The following is a 20,194-nucleotide window of genomic DNA, read 5'->3' on the forward strand; positions in this document are numbered from 1 at the left end:
AATTACAAAATGTGATTTTACAATTACAATGATCCCTCCCTCGTCTGCTCTATATTTGTCCTAATGAGAGAAATAAAATTTTATTTGCATACAATTGAAAATAGCTGCATTTGTATGCCCAAATTTCTAAATAACCCTTCTCTATTAGCACTTAACTTTGAAAGATCCATGGCCTCTTTAACCTAGAAGTGGTACTTTACATAAAATCTGCAAGTATCCATATGAAACACAAGCAAATAGTTCTGGGAACTTCGAGTCCCAGAATGGTTACATTAAATGTTAAAAAAACAAAAACACTGTCTTTCCCTCTCTTTCTCTCTTGTGTACATACTCACACACATATACATGCACACATACATATACAATAGGTAGCAATATGAGCAAAACTTGTAGAATAAACTAAAACTAGATCATAGATATGAGTAAGTCTTTAAGAAGAGAAAAAATATTTTTACAGAAATTCCTGTATCTTGTCATTTGTAATCTAAAATTCTAGGGATTAGAATTAGAAAAATAAGCTAGACATTAATGAGTTCATACATGCCCAAAATAATAGAAAACAGGCACTCAAATAAATACACGTACATTCATGTTCATAGCGGCACTATTCACAATAGCCAAGAGGTGTAAGCCAAATACCCACCAATGGATGAATGGATAAATAAAATATAGTATATACATACAATGGAATATTATTCAGCAAGGAGAGAATGAGGTACTGATATATGCTACACTGTGGATGAACCTCAAACCATTATGCTAAGTGAAAGAAGCTAGACATAAAAGGCAACATACTGTGTAATTCCACTAATAGGAAATATTCAGAACAGGTAAATCCATAGAAACAAAATTCAGGCTAATGGTTGCAGGGGTGGGAAGAGGGTGGAATGGGGAAAAATTTAATAAGAAGTTTTATTTTGGAATCATGGAAATGTTTTGAAACTAGATATAAGTAATAGTTGCACAACACTGTGAATATACTGAATGCCACTGAATTGTTCACTTAGAAATGATTAATTTATGTTATGTGAATTTACCATAATAAATAAATAAAGGAAGAGGAGGTGAAAGTGGGGAGGTGGTTGGAAAGACTAATAGTATCTCTCTGAAAATAAAAAAACCATCTCTCACTGGGAAAAAAATAAATTTACATATTTGATAGTTTATCTACAATCTGGACACACACATACACACATGTTTTGCATAGTGAAAAAAGTATAAACCTTCAAACTAGGTTTGAATAACAGCTCTAGATGACCTTAGATGAGTGATAATTCTGATTTCTTTCCTATAAAGTATCCAGTGGACACCACTCCACTACCTGATGAAAATTAAATATTTTATATGTCAAAGTACCTAAAGCATTGAAGGTACTCCATAAATATTAGCTTCTTCCCCCACATCCCAGAAATTCTATGCTTATTATGAAGGATTAGAGTATATTAATTGTTATATCAGTCAGGGTCCAACCAGAGAAACAGAATCCACTACTCAGAGTATTTGAGCAGAGGGGACTGACTACAGGGAATTGGTTATGTAAGTAATGGAAAAGACGGAGAAGCAATCAAAGGACAGTGAGGCAACCCAGAAACTGGCAACAGCAAGAAACCACTCCCTCATTGGGGTGCCTGGCTGGCTCAGTCGGTAGAGCATTAGACTCTTCAACTCAGGGTTGTGAGTTTGAGCCCCATGTTGGGTGTAGAGATTACTTAAAAATAAAATCTTAAAGAAAAAAAGAAACTGCTCCCACCAAGGCCCCAGGGAGGAGGTGTTACAGGTGCCCAGATTTAGAGAATCGTACCAATAAAGGGTTTTCCCCTTTGCTGACGGAGACCAGGGTCAGGATTAGGGTGAGACAAGTGAAAGGTCAACAACGCAAAACTGAAAGAAGCACACTCAGTTGTGCAAATGCAGTAACCAGTATGTAACCCTCATTAAGCGCCTCCTTAGATTTTGTCCCGTAGGTTCATCCCTCATCTTACACCAGTCTCAGCCTGCTTTCTCTCTTCTCTATGTAGACTCCTAAAATTCAACTAAAATAATGCTATTAGCTGGACACTGTTTTATATGATTTATAGATAATAACTCATGAAGTCCTCTCCACAAGCTTATGAGGTAGAAAATACCATTATCTTCATTTACAGGTGAAGAAACTGAGGCACAGAGAAGTTAAATAACTTGAGTAAGATCTTGCAGCTGGCAGGTGGTTGCACCAGGATATGAATTTAGTTCTAGAACTGCACTCCTTTAAAAAAAAAAAGATTTTATTTACTCAAGTAATCTCTATACCCAATGTGGGGCTCAAACTCACAACCTGGAGATTGAGTTGCAGGTTCCACTGACTGAGCCAGCCAGGTACCCCTACACTATTTGACTCTTCCATATATTTTATGCTGTTATCTCAAACAAAATTTCACATCTTTCCACACACATTGGACATACTCTTCACATTTCTTATTCTTATCAGTGTTTCTACTTCTTTCACAGTTGTCCATTATCTCAGGGAGATCTTGAACCCTTACCTCCTAATCATTTCTCTCCATCCATTTTTTGGGTGTCCATTCACCAATGCACCCAGGGTGATAGTTATTAACAGGACAGAGTAACTTGTGCAGACTACAGCCTGTTGGGGAAAGACAGTGGATGTTCTCTCTGAAAAGATGACATCTGAGTAGAGAGACTTGCACAATGAGAAATCAGTCATGAAAATCTGGGGGGAAAGAGCATTCTAGGCAGAATAAAAATCAAGCACAAAGTCTCTGAGATGAGAATCAGCTTGGCATGTTCGAGAAAGAAAAAGTTTGGATAGAGAGAGAATGTATAAGCCACAGAGGCAGAAAGAGACCAGATTGTATAGACCAGGATAAAGGGTTTGGATTTTACTTTGGATATAAAGGGAAGCTACTGGAAGGTTCTCAGCAGGGCACTGTATGAAGAACAGACTATAATAGGGAGTAGATGACACTGGTAGTATCCCCCACCAAATTCCTTTTATCAGGCTAGTGCACCCAAACTCCAGCTGCTGTGAGTCATGGTCTCTTAACACCTCACAACTGCATCCTTCTCCTGAGAACTGCCCTCAGCTGAAAGGAACCAGCCATCTAGTCAGGAAATGCCTATGAGGTGATGGTCTCTTACTTCCTACCTAGGGGTCCCAGCCCACAGCCAATGACTGACTGACTGGGGGACATAATGGCCAGTCTCCTGGCCTTCAGGAGGGGCAACTCTGTGGTATGCTTCCCACTCCAAATTGAGGCTAGACTTCAGCTGAACACAGGGCATGGCTTCCTCTATTCTGTTGCTTCCCTCACTAAGTCCCTTGTAGAAAAATCCCCATCTTAGGCTCTGCTTCTAGGGAATCTGATCTGAGACAGAGTCAAAGAAAAGCAACTTAACTCTTTGCTATCCTTCTTCTCAGTAACCTTTTTTTTTTTTTTTTTTTTGTAAAAGCATTATTCCTTTCCATTCCCAGCCAAAACCACCTGTCCATTTCCCTCTCAGTCTCCTATCATCTAAAAGAGCTTCCTAATTGTATTTTATTTTCCTCCATCATATCTGACATCCTATACTCCAATTATAGCTGAATTTTCCTAAAACATCAGTTTTATCATTGCCTAAAGAGAAAGTTCTTGGAACTAACTTTTGAAGTTTCCATTAGTCAATCACCCAGTCTGTCAGGTAGTCAGCAAATACTTATTGAATCCATCCTATGTGTCAGACCCTGTGCAAGGAATATGAAAAAGACCCATTCCCTCACTTAAATTTATGTTTAACAGAAGAGTTTACTGACAATCTGACACTATCCAAACTTACATGTCTTTATCTTTTCCTAGTTTAAAGCACTTTTTTACCTAAGCCAAGCTGTTCATTATCCTTTGAGTGTACCAAGGGCGTTTTTAAGTGCATTCTTCACCTACTCAGACTCAAGTCCTCCTCAAGATCCAGTTTAAGATCTTCCTTTAGTGCTCCAGCCACAAGGATCTGTCACCTCTCTGAATCCTTAGAGCACATGTGGTCTATACCACTTACCCATATATTCATTCATTCAGTAATGTTTGAGAACATACCACATTTCAGGTCCTGTATTACATATTAAGGAAAGAGCATTAGTGATCTGGAATTACGTAAACATTTTATAAACATAGATCCTATTTCTGCTTCCATACTTAACCTCATAGAAGGTAGGAATCAAGTCTATATTTATTATTACTTTGCTCCAGGGTATATATAAGTTCACTGCACATAGTATAATTACTAGATGTTAATTCTTCCTGGGCATTTAAATGTTCAATTGATAAAATTTAATTTTATGTCACTTTATATAACATACCAGTTATGTAAAATAAATTTATTGCCTGTGTATAGATATACCTACCATTTTTATTCTATACAACCCCCCAGTATGAACTTAAATATGACTGATCTATCACCTTGACTCTTAACATTCCAGCATGGAGAACCTGAAGATGCTCAGCAAAGACCTGACTAGGTTTCAGTCCTGGTGAGGAAGAGGATTATGCAAGGCTGGGAGTGGGTAGAAAGAGAAGTAATCAAACGGTAAGGGGACAGCTGGGTAAGTGGGGCAGGGAACAAGGCCCAGTATTAAAACAAAAAACTTAATGCCATCTAAACCCACTTTGTTGGGGTGCCTGGGTGGCTCAGTAAGTCATGATCCCAGGGTCCAGGATCGAGGCCTACACTGGGCTCCTTGCTTGGAGGGGAGCCTGCTTCTCCCTCTCCCTCTGCCTGCTGCTCTGCCTGCCGCTCTGCCTGCTTATACTGCCCCCCTACCCCCTGTTAAATAAATAAATAAATAAAATCTTAAAAAAAATAAACCCACTTTGTGCTTCTCAGAAAACATATTAGCCATAGCCAGCAAATGCTTTCTATACTTTTCTTTTGCTAACTTCCTCATCTCAAAACCCTGGCATCCCTCCCAGGGCTGAGGCTATCTGGTACCTTTGTAAGAATTAAAAAACAGCCTCTGGGGGTGCCTGGGTGGCTCAGTCGTTAAGCGTCTGCCTTCGGCTCAGGTCATGATCCCAGGGTCCTGGGATCGAGCCCTGCATGGGGCTCCCTGCTCGGCGGGAAGCCTGCTTCTCCCTCTCCCACTCCCCCTGCTTGTGTTCCCTCTCTCGCTGTGTCTCTCTGTGTCAAATAAATAAATAAAATCTTAAAAAAAAAAAAAAACCGGCCTCTGCACCTAACCCCCATGGTGGAACTGGAAAAAAGTGAGTCTAGCTCCACAGTCCTTCAGCTGTGCACAACAGGGGGCAGTGGCCCTGAACCTTCACAGAGGTCACACCACCTCCTCTTTCTTACTTCCTTACTTTCAGTAATAGTTAACAAGCACTGTATGCAAGGTACTATGAGAAATACAAAGAGAAGTATTAAATGAAAGAAGAGAGCACCCCCCACCACCACTACCACCAAAAGAATGATTGAGGGGAGATAATGGGCAAGAATGGGCATTCCTGAGAGGATGTAGGAGGGCTGAAAATCTCAGATCTACAGGTTTCTGGGAGAATCTTTTATCCCAGCACTTCACTTCTGACCATTGTCTGGTCTCAGACAAGCATTAGCATAACCATTAGCCTCTCTGCCATGTAATTATTCTTGGGCTGGCTTATTCTGGCCCCCTGCCAAACAGGAACATTCACAAATCTACATATGAATTTGGGGTAGGGGATTTTTAATATACTCTTCCTAAACATCCACTTACTGTTTACAGCTGAGCCTGCTGCTTTGATGAGGTCTATTTCCACCCCTCCCGGCAGCCACCTCCTTGAAATATGGATGGTTCACCATGATACCTATTTCATTTGGTCCTTCATTCATCCACTGAACAGCATTTACTGAGCATCTATTAAGTGCCAGACCCTGTACCAGAAAATGATGGTGAATAAAGAAGCCAAGGTTTCTGCCCTAAGCTAACTTGGTCTAGAGGGAACAACAGACACTTATTTGACCAGTAATTACAAATCTAATGATTACCAAAGAGGACACTGAGAATGCAATGGGAGCTTATCCTTATTAGTGGGAGCTTCCCCAGAGAGTAGGACAAAATATAACGCCTATCCGTATATGAGCTCAATAGCAGGATCCTTGGAGTTCCCCTTTGGAGAGTTCTTGAATCTCTACCTTGTTGACAGTACAAGCAAGTCTCAGTCCCTACGCACCCAACTGCCAAAGAAGGGGTCCTAGTCTTATCTCACCTTCTCCTTTAAATTTGCTAGCCGCACCTAGTGGATTCCAAAGCAGTCACAATCAGACCTGTCTCTGTCTTTCTCTCCTCAGGCACTAGTAAGTTAAGAGACCACCAGGACAGCGGTGGAGGTTGCACTCCAGTGAGGTTCTAAGGCTCAGTATAACCTTGGAAAATACCTCCCCAAAGGGCCATATCCCAGATGCTCGGGAATTGCCAAGTCCCCTTGATTATTCATACATTTACTCTTCTGCAGCACTCAGAAAATGTTATGCCCCAACCATAGGTTATATTTTATTTTGAAGAATCCACATCTTATTTTATTTCCAAGGTTTTGTTTATAACTAAATCATTAAAAAGATAAAGCACTTTCTAGCCTGCTTCTATGTTAGAAGGTCTACCTATAATATCATTACATTTTCTCAGTCTACTTCAAAAAAGCCAATGCCTGTCATAAAATTAAATAAATCTGGGTGCTCCCACATTGTAATTTTCCATTTTGCATGCGCCAGGCAAAAGAATACTACTTTGTATCACCAAAATAAAAGCAGCACATTTGCAACTTCAAATCCATGAGCTTATTAAAAATCTTATTTTTAAAAATTCATTCTCTTGTAGTTGGGCAATAAACTTGAAAATAGTTTAATGCTCTGATTGTCAAGTAGGTATAGATAATGACATTAAATATGAACAAGCACATCATTTCATGGGTGCAAGATAGGTTTATAAAATATAAATGCTCTGACAGTAAGAAAACATACTGCTATACTCAATTATATCATCTGTTCAAAATACAATTGCTTCTATGTTTGGTAAATAGAATAATCCAGGTCACATTCCTGTGTTCAACTGAGTTTCTAGTCCCTCCCTTTTCTCTAAATACTTGTGTTGTTTCTGCATGTTCTTAAGTGTCATCATGTATTGCTATAGGCATGATGGCTATATTTAACTAATAATGACAAGTGGTTGTCATTAGATTTTAACTCAGTAACACTAGTCTGACATATCATTTGAAGTATGTCTTCAATTTAAATTTGATTAAAATTACAAACATCCCATCTATTGTGCCAATCAAAATGTTGTCACCCTTTCCCTGAACTTTTCTATGAACTTTCTTGAAATAAGTTATGGCAGCTTAAAGTGAAGGCTAGCCTTGGGTCATAAACATATTTTAAAATATGACTCTTGGAATAGAGCAGAGCAAGGCCACTTGGGGCTCCTTTTAAAAAAGGACTTGAGTTTGACTTACACGCTGAACAAATTCTCAAGGCAAAAAGCACAATATTGTAAGAGTTCAAAGGCTCTAACTCAAATTCCCATATCATACTATGTATACCAGTGCTCAGCAGGGATTTTAATTTGGCTGTGTGCATTTTAAGACCTCAGACCTAGCAAATACATTTGGTAGTAAAATCGGGGACTTGTGACAACCTGCTTGAAAAGGTGGTAGAAATGTGCCTAACAAGAGATAGAGCAAAAGAAGGAAAATAAATAAAGATTATGTGGAAATACAATGTTTTTGACACCTATTATATATGATAGGCTTTTACATTGATCATTTTATGTACTCCTCATAACTCTGTGAGGAGTCTACTGTTGGGTTCAATTTATGAATAAGAAAACTGAGGCTTAGAGAGGTTAAGTGACTTGCTCAGGCTCACACTGTAGCTTGCTTCCCTGGCAGTAATGAAGAAAGCAGAGATAAATGTTTTTGTTGTTTTCCTGAACCTAGCTAGCTATTCTGGGGAGGGAGGAGTACACACAAGGTTCTGATGAATAGCCTTGGGGTTTTAATAGCAATTAGAATCTTAGTTATGTTTAGGAAATGCTATTCTCAGTGTTCTGTTCAGACTAGACATTTATAGACATTTAATTTCCAAATAATTTATCTTTTTGTAGAAACAAAGACAATATCCAATAATCCTTTAAGATATTATTACCTCAATTTTACAGGTAAGGTCATTGAAACACAGACCAAACTATTTAAGGTCATATAAAAGGGACTAGAATCTTGCAAGATCATCTGACTTCAAGTATAGTGTTCTTGCCACTAAATAATAATGCATTTCTCAAGTCTTTCCTAATAGATGTCTGAAAGCTTCAAAAACTGATGGTCTAAAATTTAGGAAACCCTTGAAAGAGTACCTACCTAAAAGACTTGATTTAGAGTTTACTACAAATGCCTGTTTCATTTGACAAATTATCTCCTTTTGTTTCCATGACATTATTTGTTCTTATGATACCACCCTTTTGATTTCCTTTATAACACCACTGTCAATAAATACCTTATTTACTTCTTTATATATTTATTGCCTTTGCTCCTTCTACCTCACTAAGCTCCATGAGATCTCTCTCTTGTTCATGCCATAACCTTAAGATTGGAGCAATGCCTGACACACTATAGGGACTCAATAAATATTATGATTAAATGAATGAATGGTCTTTCTTTAACTATTCCTCTGCCTCCTTAGATGGAGAACTACTTTTTTTTTTTTTTTTTTTACCTCCCACACACTCTCTCAGCTCTAGCCAGGGAGATATTCTCTCTGTCCACTTTTACCCATGTAGCAAACAACTCAAGGTGATAAAGACAGTATTTATAACACTTCTGAGTTAATACTCTATGAGAATTAAAATTTATCTGGTTTCTTTGCAGCTATGACAGAAAGACCTTATCCAAACTCCCTAAGTCAGGTGTAATTCCATAAATAGAACTTTTGGATTCAAAAGTGTTAATACAGTGCATATATCCTAATAGTGCATAGATCACATATTAAGTAATGCATCCAGCAAGGTTTAGGGTAGCAGTCCATCATCAAACATAGTATTTTTCAATAAAACAATTGATTAGTTATACTAAATAAGGTTCTGTTACCAAATGAGTTATGAAAAAATTTTTTTATCTTCTGCAGTTTTGGATTTTGAAATTGCATGTAAGAGATTATGGAGTTGTAGCACTAACTTAGGAATTCTGAGTAGAAAATATAATACACTTAAAGCACAGAATGCGGGCATGACATGCAGAAAGTGTTCAAACTATCAGGACAGTTAAGGTTTGCAGGCCCCTTCACCAAACAAGTGTAGTCTTTATATATATATGCAATTCAGCTAATCATGAATATGTCAAGGATTTAGATGATTCTCAATGATTTGGTAATTTACAGTATAAAGAGATGCTGCCATATGCATGCTCTTGATTTCCCTACTAGCTAAGGACAGTTTTTGGAGGGTCCATCTCTTGCAACATTCTTTAAATCTACATCTGTTTATATAGTAAAGATAATCTACATACTTATTTACAGGTTTTAAACATTTGGGATAGGGAAATAAATAAAATATATGCCTAAGTTTTATCCTCACTTGTAAAAATAGATAAAAGAATCATGTGCTGGGATGCCTGAATGGCTCAGTCAGTTAAGCACCCAACTCTTGATTTTGGCTCAGGTCATGATCTCAGGGTTGTGCGACTGAGCCCTGCATTGGGCTCTGTGCTGAACATCGAGCCTGCTTGGGATTCTCTCTGTCCCTTTCCCTCTGCCTTCCCCCCCCCCCCCCACCGATAGAATCACGTGCTATCTCAGAACAAAGTGAGTTTTTATCCTCTATCTAATGTCATATTCTTGTTTTTGAATATATATGCAGCTAAGTGGGAGATTTAAAATGGACTGACAAATAATCTTGCCTAATACAAATACTATTCAAACAATATGATAACAAGGAATTTGGGAAATCCCCCCCAACTCCTGTAGTAGTTGCTCAAATTAAGTAATGCTCTCCCCATAGGTGATCATCACAAAGCCCAATATTAGCTTTAGCGGACTAAAGTAGTCCTTGGTATAGTCAGAATTATAGCATTGTCTTGAGATCTAGCAGCAAGAATAGCAAGGTGTGATTTGAGGTGGGTAGTGGGTTATTTCTTGAAACTTGTGCTTTTAACACAACCATTTAAAAATCAACAAATTCAGGAGACACATAATGGAACAAAATATAATGCATGAATCCAGGTTCATTAAACTAATGCATTTTTTGAAAAACAAAATATGACAGAACATTTCATTATTGACGAAGATAGGAGAAAAAGTGTTAGGCTGCTATTTAGAATGTGTCTTGTGTGTCGTGGAATTGAAATATTTCCAAATCATCAATAATTAAAATGATGAGAATCCATCATTTCACTGACATTTACTTCTACATGAAGAGATGGCCTATTTTAAATGTGCTCACACATATTCTTGTCAATCACAAGCTGTCACAGCAAATTATTTCATTTTGTAGATCACATGGCAGTTAGCAGAAAATCTCTAGGTTTAAATTTAGATCTTAGGTGTAGTATCAAGAACACTTTTTATGGATTTTTTTCTGTGATTACATCTTTGCAATACAGTATATTAAAGATATAAAATCTTATTCATAGTACTCAGTTTCACTTCTGGTTAACAAAACGCAGGACTGAAATGAATCACTGTAAATGACAGCTCTAAAAGCCAAATAGTAGAATAGAATATACATAAAAGAATGAAAATATAAAACTAAAAAAATTTTTAAACAATCAGAACTCCATACAATGGAATTTGGATCTAATGAGTTAGGTCCAAACAGTTTTTTTCTCTCATCTTCTTTAAGACATTTAAGCAATTGCCAGGCATTTCTCATGCTAGGCTGGCACTGCCCAGAGCTTCTAGCAGTTATAAAGGAGCTAACCTCTTATAAGCCCCATGAATCAGATGTAAGAATTTTCACTGTGCCACCATTAAAGAAGATTCAGGAAATGGTGAATAAAACCTAAAGTGCATGCCCAAGGATCTGAAAGCTTTTAAAATGCCTCTTCAAACAATTCATTAACTACATCTTCACAATTCTAAGAGAATCATTAATAGATTTCAGAATCTTCAAATGCCAGAATTATATGACCTAATCAGACAGTTGATCTTCATCAGCAGTCTTTATAAAAAAGATTCTATTTTCCCCATACATAATCTTCTGCTTTGGCATTTAACTTCAAAATGTAAGAATTATTCTAATACTGCATTTCAACAGGGAATGCTTCGTGTCAGTCTTGACCTTGGCTTGACCTCTATAAGAAAGCTTTGTGTTTCGAGGTATGTGATGAATAGCTCTCTGGCTTTCTATTAAATCCAGTGGCACTGACTGTCAACAGAGGTACTCAAAAGGGGTAGTAAAGTAGTTAAAAATCAGAAATATTCCTTAGGTCTTTTTCTACCCTGGTAAATCTGGAAATAGTCTGAGGCAGTTTTCACTATCTACACTGCTTTTCCAAAGAATAAGAAAACAATGAAGTATGGAAATATAATTGCCGAAATATACATAGACGTATTTGGCCTCCCTGTAGCAGAAATAACGTAAATTTTCCTTTGGAGGACCCATTTGATTTACGTTGTTGAATAGGGTTTTCAGTTTTAAGGATTTATAACTTACTCAGTTTAAGCTCCTTGAAGACCAGGACTTCTATCCCTAAGTCAGGACTGCATACATAGTAGATACTTAATAAAATACTTACTGGTTTACATTTAGATCGAACTGAATTAAACTGAATTTAATATCAGAGATTTTTGATAAAAAAGAAGTCAGACTATAAGCCCCTTTTTTCATCTCTCTCTGAACTGGCCTAGTACCTGGCACATAGTAGGCTTTCAATGAATGTTTGCTGAATGAATGAAAATCTTTATATTAAAGTAATGACTAATTACTGACTCTAATGCCTGTTGCTTAACTGCATGTAAAATACTCATGTTCATGTAGAAAGATACAATAGTAATACCCAATTTTGCCAGCAGTTTTCACCTTATTTACCTTTAGAATGCCTCCTTACTCTAAATTTATCTACCACCTTTGAAGCTATTCATATGTGTCTTATTTTTATTGTACATCATAGTAAATTATTGATTATCTATAAAACACATGCAAGAAAGGTAATTTTAACCTGATTTGAAAAAGTACATGTGAATATGTGGGATATATATATATATATGAAATCTTCCCCACACTTCTCTCAAAATATTTAATTCAAGTTAAAGACTATAGTATGTATAGATAATATTTATTTACATTTATATTCTTAAGGTTCTGGAAGAAACCAAATATCAGTCTTTAGACTTACAGGCTTATCTATGAGCTTAAGTTAGACAAGTGGCTTTTTCCCATTATACTTATCCTAGGTCTTTTTAATGGACATGTGATATGCTAGTCTGTGTCCAAGCTCACCTACAATTTCTTTTCTCAAAAGACAAGGCACATCTGCCACCTGCTCTACTCCGTGTCCCAGCAACAACTGTCGAGCAGCATAAAGATTGATTATCAGTCAAAAACCATTGCACAACACCAGATTTTGGTGGGTTAAGCTTGCTGATCCAGCAAGAGATGGTGTGAAATTTTCAGGAGTGTGTGCCAACATTTTGGTGCTAAAAGAACAGCAGTGCATGTCACAGTGAAACACAGCCAAAGATATGCAGACAAAGCAGAGAAGTTTTTTGTTCTGGACTTGGCTTTAAAAAGGATAAAAGAGAAAACAAAAAGTAGGAAGAAATTAGTTTGTACATTTAAAAATCATCCACCAAGCTAGTCATGTGTGTAACACTGTTATTTTAAGCATACATGTCCAGAAAAATTTCTAAGAAGTTAACTATAAATAATTTTTATACATCTCTTCTACAATACCATTATCATATGAATGGCAAGTATTTCTTATTAATAAAAATAATCAAGGATCTTAAGGAAGCACTCATTACATATACATTTAAATATACAATAGTCACAGAAACATTTACCCACAAAGACACATGCTTTTATAGAAGATGATTTATACAAATGATTCAATGAATACAAAATAAAAGCAACCATAGTTTAAAGTTGAATCAAGATTTGAAAAATATATGGGTCTATACTCCCACATAGGTAATTTTTAGTGAGTATTATAGCAACAAGTTTCTTTACCTTGAACCAAATTACCTTGAACTTTCTACTGAATTCAAGAAATTATTTCCTGATGATCAGGTATTTTGAAAGAGAGAGAAATCCTAGTTTCATCTTATATAATAACATTAATATAGGAAGAATTTTCATCACTTCATCTGTAATGAACTCCAGAATTACTTTTCTTCTACTTACTCAATTACTGCCTAGACTTGTCCTTGGTTCACCAGTTTTGTAGCAGTTTCAGGAAAAAAAAATACTTCTAATAAGGTAGTAAAAGTACAGGGGAATACAACAGTTAGATACACTGAATTTGTATGCCAAAGTTCTTATGTCATTTAAATGTGATTACCATTTATAGCACTTGATAACAGACTATGGTATGACATGTTTGTAAGAATATTCTTCGATAGTACTTTTATTTCTTTCTTAAAATGCATTCTTTCCCACTGAAGAAAGAAAAATGTTTGTTTTATTTTAGAAAATCACATTTCTGAAATGTTAGAAACAATGGACTTTTTAAAAAAAGACCTCACCAGCAAATATGTCTAAAATACATGTTTATATTTTGTGTATATATTATTATGTATACATATAAATATAAATTACATATATATATATACACACACACACACATTTCAAGGTTTAAAAAGTCAAGCTGCAGCATTTACTTTATGAAAAATTTTGTTAGGAAAATCGCATGTATATGAGAATTATATGTTCATTCTGACCACATTTTCATAGTTATGTTAATGCTCTCTGAAAAAAGACCAAAAGTAAAAATGAATAAATGCTATTTGAAACTTTGAACTATTTTCTGAGAGAATAAATCTAATGAATTATGTCTGTTGGGTGTCACAGAAACTAAACAGTAAATTCAATAATCTCTGATTTAATTTATTATATTTTCACCATTTAACCTCCTGCAGGCTCCCTAATGTCTATTCAGATCTATATTAAATTAAGCACCAATGCTAATGAAGGGCAATAAACGTGGCTGTCAGTGGATTTTTCTTTCATTAAGCACATTATCCTCTTACTGAGCTGTAAATGAGTAAACATTAGTTTTGTTAAACCATGCAAAAAAGACAGGATGAAAATCATTTTTTAATTGCACCCCTTAAGCAATTTACTGGGGGTGGGGGTAGGGTATTTTTTTTTTCTTTTTTACCTTTTATTTTTTTGAATGGATCTAAAAAGGGCTCTCCTGTTGAAACATAAACGTCGGCTTCATGGGGTATATCTTCAGGTTTGAGGGCTTCAGTGCCGTTTGCCAAGAACACTCGTCGTGCGGCCATGTTCAGATTCAGCTTTTCTGTGCACTCCTCCAGCAACTAGAAGAAAGCAGGCAAGAGGTAAGAGAAAGTGATTTAGGACAAAGAAAGCAACACATTGCCATGAAACAAAAGGTGCTAACAATGAAAACAGACACCCATTGAGTCACTGGCCAAGTTAAGTAACTCAAGTAACTCCACCAATATATTTTCTAGCACTTGAAAATATAAAATAAAAGGTAAATCACAGCACTGAGACTATCTAATGATCGTCTAATTTTAGTCCTTGTTCTGTCTGTTTAACAACTCCACAAGATATAAAGCTATTCTGTTTAATTCAATATACCACTTATATATTGATTAAAAAAAAGAAAGGAATAAAATACCTGTGAGATCTATGTATATATAAGCATTTTACAGATTCATTACTAAAAAGAAAATTTTAACACAATAAACATCATCTTTTTCATTTCTTAAATTATAAAAAGAGTAAGGGAAGAAATAAAGCACTGAAAACTTTTGAACACTATTTACCAAGGTGATGGTTGGTACTGTAACTTTGGCAAAGACTGCTCTAGATCCATTTTTGTAAGCTGTTACTGTAATCACTCTGGGATGAAGTTTGTGACTTTGAGACAATCTATGCCAGTTCTGGGCTGGCAGAAATTTTAAAGAAGAGAACTCTGCAACTCTGAAGGAAAAAAACCCACAAAATTGGTGCATGTTAATTAGTAAAAACATTTAAATAAATATTATCCTAGACATTTTTTATAGATATAAGCCCTAATGATTGTTCCCAAGTATTCCTCAAAAAAACTTTTTATAGGCTAAGATTGTCCATATCTACTTAAATATTTTTAAAAATTTAACACAGGATAAGTTTGCTAAAACTGTTAATGTAAAACACCTATCTGAGAATAAATGATTTTTTATCAATTAACTTATAAAACACCACAACCCTCATTTAAAAAATCGTATGTATACATGCTGTGTTCTGTTAGAAAACAAAAAACAATAACATAGTCCTAACATCATGAAATAGTAAATGGCTAAGATCTTCCCTTAAGTTTTCATGTTTACCAAAGTTCTTTGATTTTTTAAAAAGATTTGAAATTCAAATAGTTTCTTACTCTAAGTTTCTTATTCTAAAGTTAGTTGTAACTGCTTTCATCTCAAATTTGTTTGGGGGTAGAAAGGGAAGATTTCTAAGTTTTGTCTTCATTCAAAATCAGTTTCGATTCTTATTATTTTCTCAGCGAAAGTACATGACAAATGACTAGCATGTTGTATTTTTCTTCAGAGTTCTCTAACCCTGTAATTCTTAATGCCACAGAAGCAAAGTAAACATTTTGAAATAAAAACTTTAGGTAAATTAAAATCACAATATACCCACCTAATCAAATATATGAAAATAATGGGAGTATCAGTTTCTTGGTTTGATTTTTGCTTTTGCCAACATTTTCTTCTATCCATAAATTCTTAGGTTAACAGTTTATGATAACAATCTTAATGTGAAAATATATACACAAAATGGTTTTATAAGTCCATTTCATTTTGATTTTATTACAAAATAATGATTAAATATCAAAAGTATGCATTTTGATTTTAAACAAATACCTGGTAAACAGATATTCTGTAGTCCTAGCCTGATTCTCCTTCAAGTATTTTTTTCTGAGTTTGATATTATCCACATTGAAGTGTATCTCATGTTTTCCACAAGTGTAATTAGCAACATTCTACTCAGGTGTTTTCAAAGAAAAAAATAAACAAAACAAAAACAGAAACAAAACCCTAGAGATGTGTTACAAATGTCTGAAATAGTCAATTGAATCATTATAAATTCTGCTCAAAGGAAAAAGCTTCAGCAGTCGGTTAAAAGAACAGAGAACAGCTTTGATTACCTCAGTTGACCCACTGGAGCACTGACAGGTCTGTTTCTCTTGGATGCTGATAAAAAACAAGAATTGTTTTTACTGTTTGATTTGTAGCTATATGGGTCTGATATTTCATCATGGCTATGATCTGATGCTGTTTGATGTGTGGAGCAATCTTGAAGTCCTGACCCTTCTGATACTGCCGCTGAATGCAAAAGTCTGTTGGGGCCAAACTGCAAATAATCTTCAGTAGTTTTAATAACTGCTTTTGCCTGGGATGACATAAACTCTCTGAAAGAAACAATCCATGGAAGAATACAGTGAATTGATTTGTAATTACTTATTAACAACTACCCCATAACTGGTTGTGTGCTATGTGCTAGACAAAATACTACACACTGGCCAGTATTGTATTTAATCCTTATAACATCCCTGGGAAGTGGGTACTATTTGTATCCCCATTTTACAGATTTAAGAAGTTGTGGTTCAGAGAGACAATTAACTTGCCAAAGTTCACATAATCAGTAAGCTGACAGGGTGAGAAACTGAACCTAAGCCTGTACTAAAATAAAGCCCACATTCATAACCATTAAATTGAATTGCTTTACTCTATTAAAGAAGAAAGCTTGTGTAATGCTTGAAACAATGCAAGTAAAATTTTTAAATTCTTAGATTCATTTATTAAAAACTAGCACTCTGCTCAGTATTAGGAAATATAAAAGCTGAAGATATGTGGCTTCTACCCTCAAGAAACTTGCAAACTATCCCCTAATAAAGACAGAATATATGTTAAGTAAGCCACTTAGAACTATGGGTATGTATTAATTATAAATGCAAAACAAATTCCTTGAAGGCAAACTTACATTGTCTGGAATAAAGTTGATAAAGGCTTCATAGCAGGCTGGGATTAGGGTGACCAACTCATCCTGGTTTGCTCAGGTCTGCCCAGGCTTTGGCAATCAAAGTCACACACCCCAGGAACTCCCTCAGTCCCTCAGTCCCTCAGTCTCAGACAAATTGGGTTGGTTGATCACCCTACCTGGTAGTTAAGCTGGAGGAGTAGCATTTAGATGAACTAGGATGTTTGAACAGGGGACCATATGACCTGTGACAATATGTAAATCTATGTAAATACCAACTTAGGAAGATGGAATATATAGAGAATTTGCTGGTATGATAAAATGAAACAAGCTTTAACATATTTAAAAATATTGAGCTGTGTGATGATTAGGCATAGAGGATAGTAAGCTTCCATGTATTATTTCAGTATTCCATGTATTTGTATTTTTATACAAACCAAATCTGCTTCTGTCCAATTTGCTAGTTCCTCAGTAGTTCTTATACATAATGTAATATAACCCCACCCACCCGTGCAATTATAAAACAGCATATGCTTAATGTGGAAAGCTTGGCACAGACAGCCTCTCCTCCAGTTTTTTCTAACCCACCAATGTCATTACAGTCACAATTATTTCTCCTGGCCTGTCCTCTCTATGTTCACAAATGTGTAAAATGGTTGATTACTTCCTCTGAAAGAATGGAAGGCAGTCACGTGCCACGGGGAAAATTGGTGTGGGTGTGTGGATGAGACTTGACACAGTGCATCAATAAAGCTAAAACACTGGGATCCAAGCAGTTGTATTTGTTGTTATCACATGTTTTCTATCCAAGTCTGTCCTGAATTGACCATAGCTCTATGGTCTTCCCTCTGCTCTGAGGATCTACCCAGGCTCAGAACTTTGGTAAACAGCCTTTTGAATTATCATTGGACTTGAACTCTGGCAGAGGCGAGACCTCCCTTCAGACCACCTGAGGTACCTCAGATTTTAACAACAACCATGGTGGCGGCAGGTGGCAGCGGTCAGGTCTCAGTGGCAGCGTTTCTGCAGCACTAGCTGTGGAACTGCAAACGGTCACGAGGCTCTTCAGCTTAGGGGAAGAGCCGCAAACAGGCAGGAGGAGAGATCTGCGGATCTCAGACAGTTCCCAGTGCCCATAAAGAGTCACTTGGAGAGGCGCCTGGGTGGCTCAGTCGTTAAGCATCTGCCTTCGGCTCAGGTCATGATCCCAGGGTCCTGGGATCGAGCCCCACGTCGGGCTCCCTGCTCAGCAGGAAGCCTGCTTCTCCCTCTCTCACTCCCCCTCTTTGTGTTCCCTCTCTCGCTGTGTCTCTTTCTGTCAAATAAATAAATAAAATATTAAAAAAATAAAATAATAAAAAAAAGTCACTTGGAAAGCAAATTCTCATATAAAGAAAGAAAAGGAATTCTCTACATAATGCAGATTGCGTGTCTTTTTTTTTTAAGATTTTATTTATTTATTTTTAAAAACTTTCTTTCTTTATTTATTTATTTATTTTTAAAGATTTTATTTATTTATTTGACAGAGTGAGAGATAGCGAGAGCAGGAACACAAGCAGGGGGAGTGGGAGAGGGAGAAGCAGGCTTCCTGCCGAGCAGGGAGCCCGATGTGGGACTCGATCCCAGGACCCTGGGATCATGACCTGAGCCGAAGGCAGACGCTTAACGACTGAGCCACCCAGGCGCCCTATTTTTAAAAACTTTAAAGATTTTATTTATTTGAGAGAGAGAGAGAGGGAGCATGAGTGGGGGGAGGGGCAGAGAGAGAAGCAGACTGACCCTAAGATCATGAGCTGAAGCAGACACTTAACCGCTTAACCCACCAAGCCACCCAGGTGCCCCGATTTTATTTTTTTTTAAAGTAATCTCTACACCCAGTGTGGGGCTTGAACTCATAGCCCTGAGATCAAGAGTCACATGCTCTTCTGACTGAGCCAGCCAGGTGCCCTGTGTCTTTCTTTTTTAATGAATGCATTTTGTTTATTGTCAAATATGTTTATAAATATCCTCATGATTTTATATAATAATCCATTTTCACACCACCAGAAAGTGAAAGGTTTTTATTTTTTCCAAATTTCAAAGTTTCAGCTGTATTGATGAGAGGGCAAAAGGCAAGCTGAGGGCAAAACTGGAGCTGACACCCCACAAGCCCCACTCCCCTTAGGGTGGGATATGTGTAACATTCCTCAGGCACTGTAAGAACAAAGGTAGGGAGAAACAAATTGTCAACTGATAATGATCGCAGTCATGCAGGACAGGAAACTCCACTATTGTTTGTAACTGTCTTAATGATTAACAAGAAAAACACAATCTTAATAATAGCCAGACCTCCAAGAACCTATAGACTCAATGTCCTGGAGCCCTACCATCACCTTCACTTCCATGGGATAGAAAACCCTATATAATCAGTCACTTCTCACAATCACAGTGCAGCCCTTTCTGCCCACGGGTCCTGTCCCAGTGTGCTAATAAAAACATCTTTTTGTACCATAAAATGCCTCAAGAATTCTTTCTTGACCATTTTGCTCGATGACCCTGCATCATGTGTCACACTTTTAATTCAGTATGTTGCCTTTTTTACCTAAATACTGTCTTATAACCTTTTTTCAGGTTGCTATATGATCTTTATAGATTTTACTAGAATGTAAATTTTATCAAGTAATTTTACTTATATCTTGCCTTCCTCAATCTAATCATGTAAAAGTTATTTACTGTTTTCGTCTGCTGGCATATCTTCCCCCTGTCTTCTGGTAAGAGCATTGGAATCCTTTAGGGAAACTCGCATCCTTCTCCCTCCCAACTCCACATGATTCTGGTAGGGTTAGGACAATAAATTATATGAGATTTACCTGGTAAATGGTTAAAAGAATTAAACTAAATTATATGATTTTACCATATTTATTTATTATTGGTTTTTCTCTAGTAATTTATATCAAAAAGGGGGAGAAAAGGTAGTTTTTCATGTGAAAATGTCACTTTTGGCCCACCATCTGTAGTCTTCAGTTTTGATTTGTTTTATCAATGCTGATGACAGGTTTGCACTAGTTCTTA

At 36.5% G+C, this 20,194-nt stretch overlaps 1 protein-coding gene across 1 annotated transcript in view; it reads right to left on the bottom strand.

Moving 5' to 3' along the window:
* The window catches only part of DCDC1 (doublecortin domain containing 1), a 465,966-nt gene that overhangs the window by 409,056 nt on the left and 36,716 nt on the right, over nucleotides 1-20,194 (bottom strand). The window contains exons 4-6 of the mRNA XM_032415097.1: nucleotides 16,311-16,574; nucleotides 14,944-15,100; nucleotides 14,307-14,469 (exon numbers count right to left, since the gene is read on the bottom strand). Of these exons, the coding sequence (XP_032270988.1) occupies nucleotides 14,307-14,469; nucleotides 14,944-15,100; nucleotides 16,311-16,574 (584 nt within the window). The remainder of the gene's footprint in view (nucleotides 1-14,306; nucleotides 14,470-14,943; nucleotides 15,101-16,310; nucleotides 16,575-20,194) is intronic.

Source organism: Phoca vitulina, unplaced genomic scaffold, assembly GCF_004348235.1.
Source record: "Phoca vitulina isolate PV1807 unplaced genomic scaffold, GSC_HSeal_1.0 scaffold16, whole genome shotgun sequence".
In the NCBI taxonomy this organism is placed as follows: domain Eukaryota; kingdom Metazoa; phylum Chordata; class Mammalia; order Carnivora; family Phocidae; genus Phoca; species Phoca vitulina.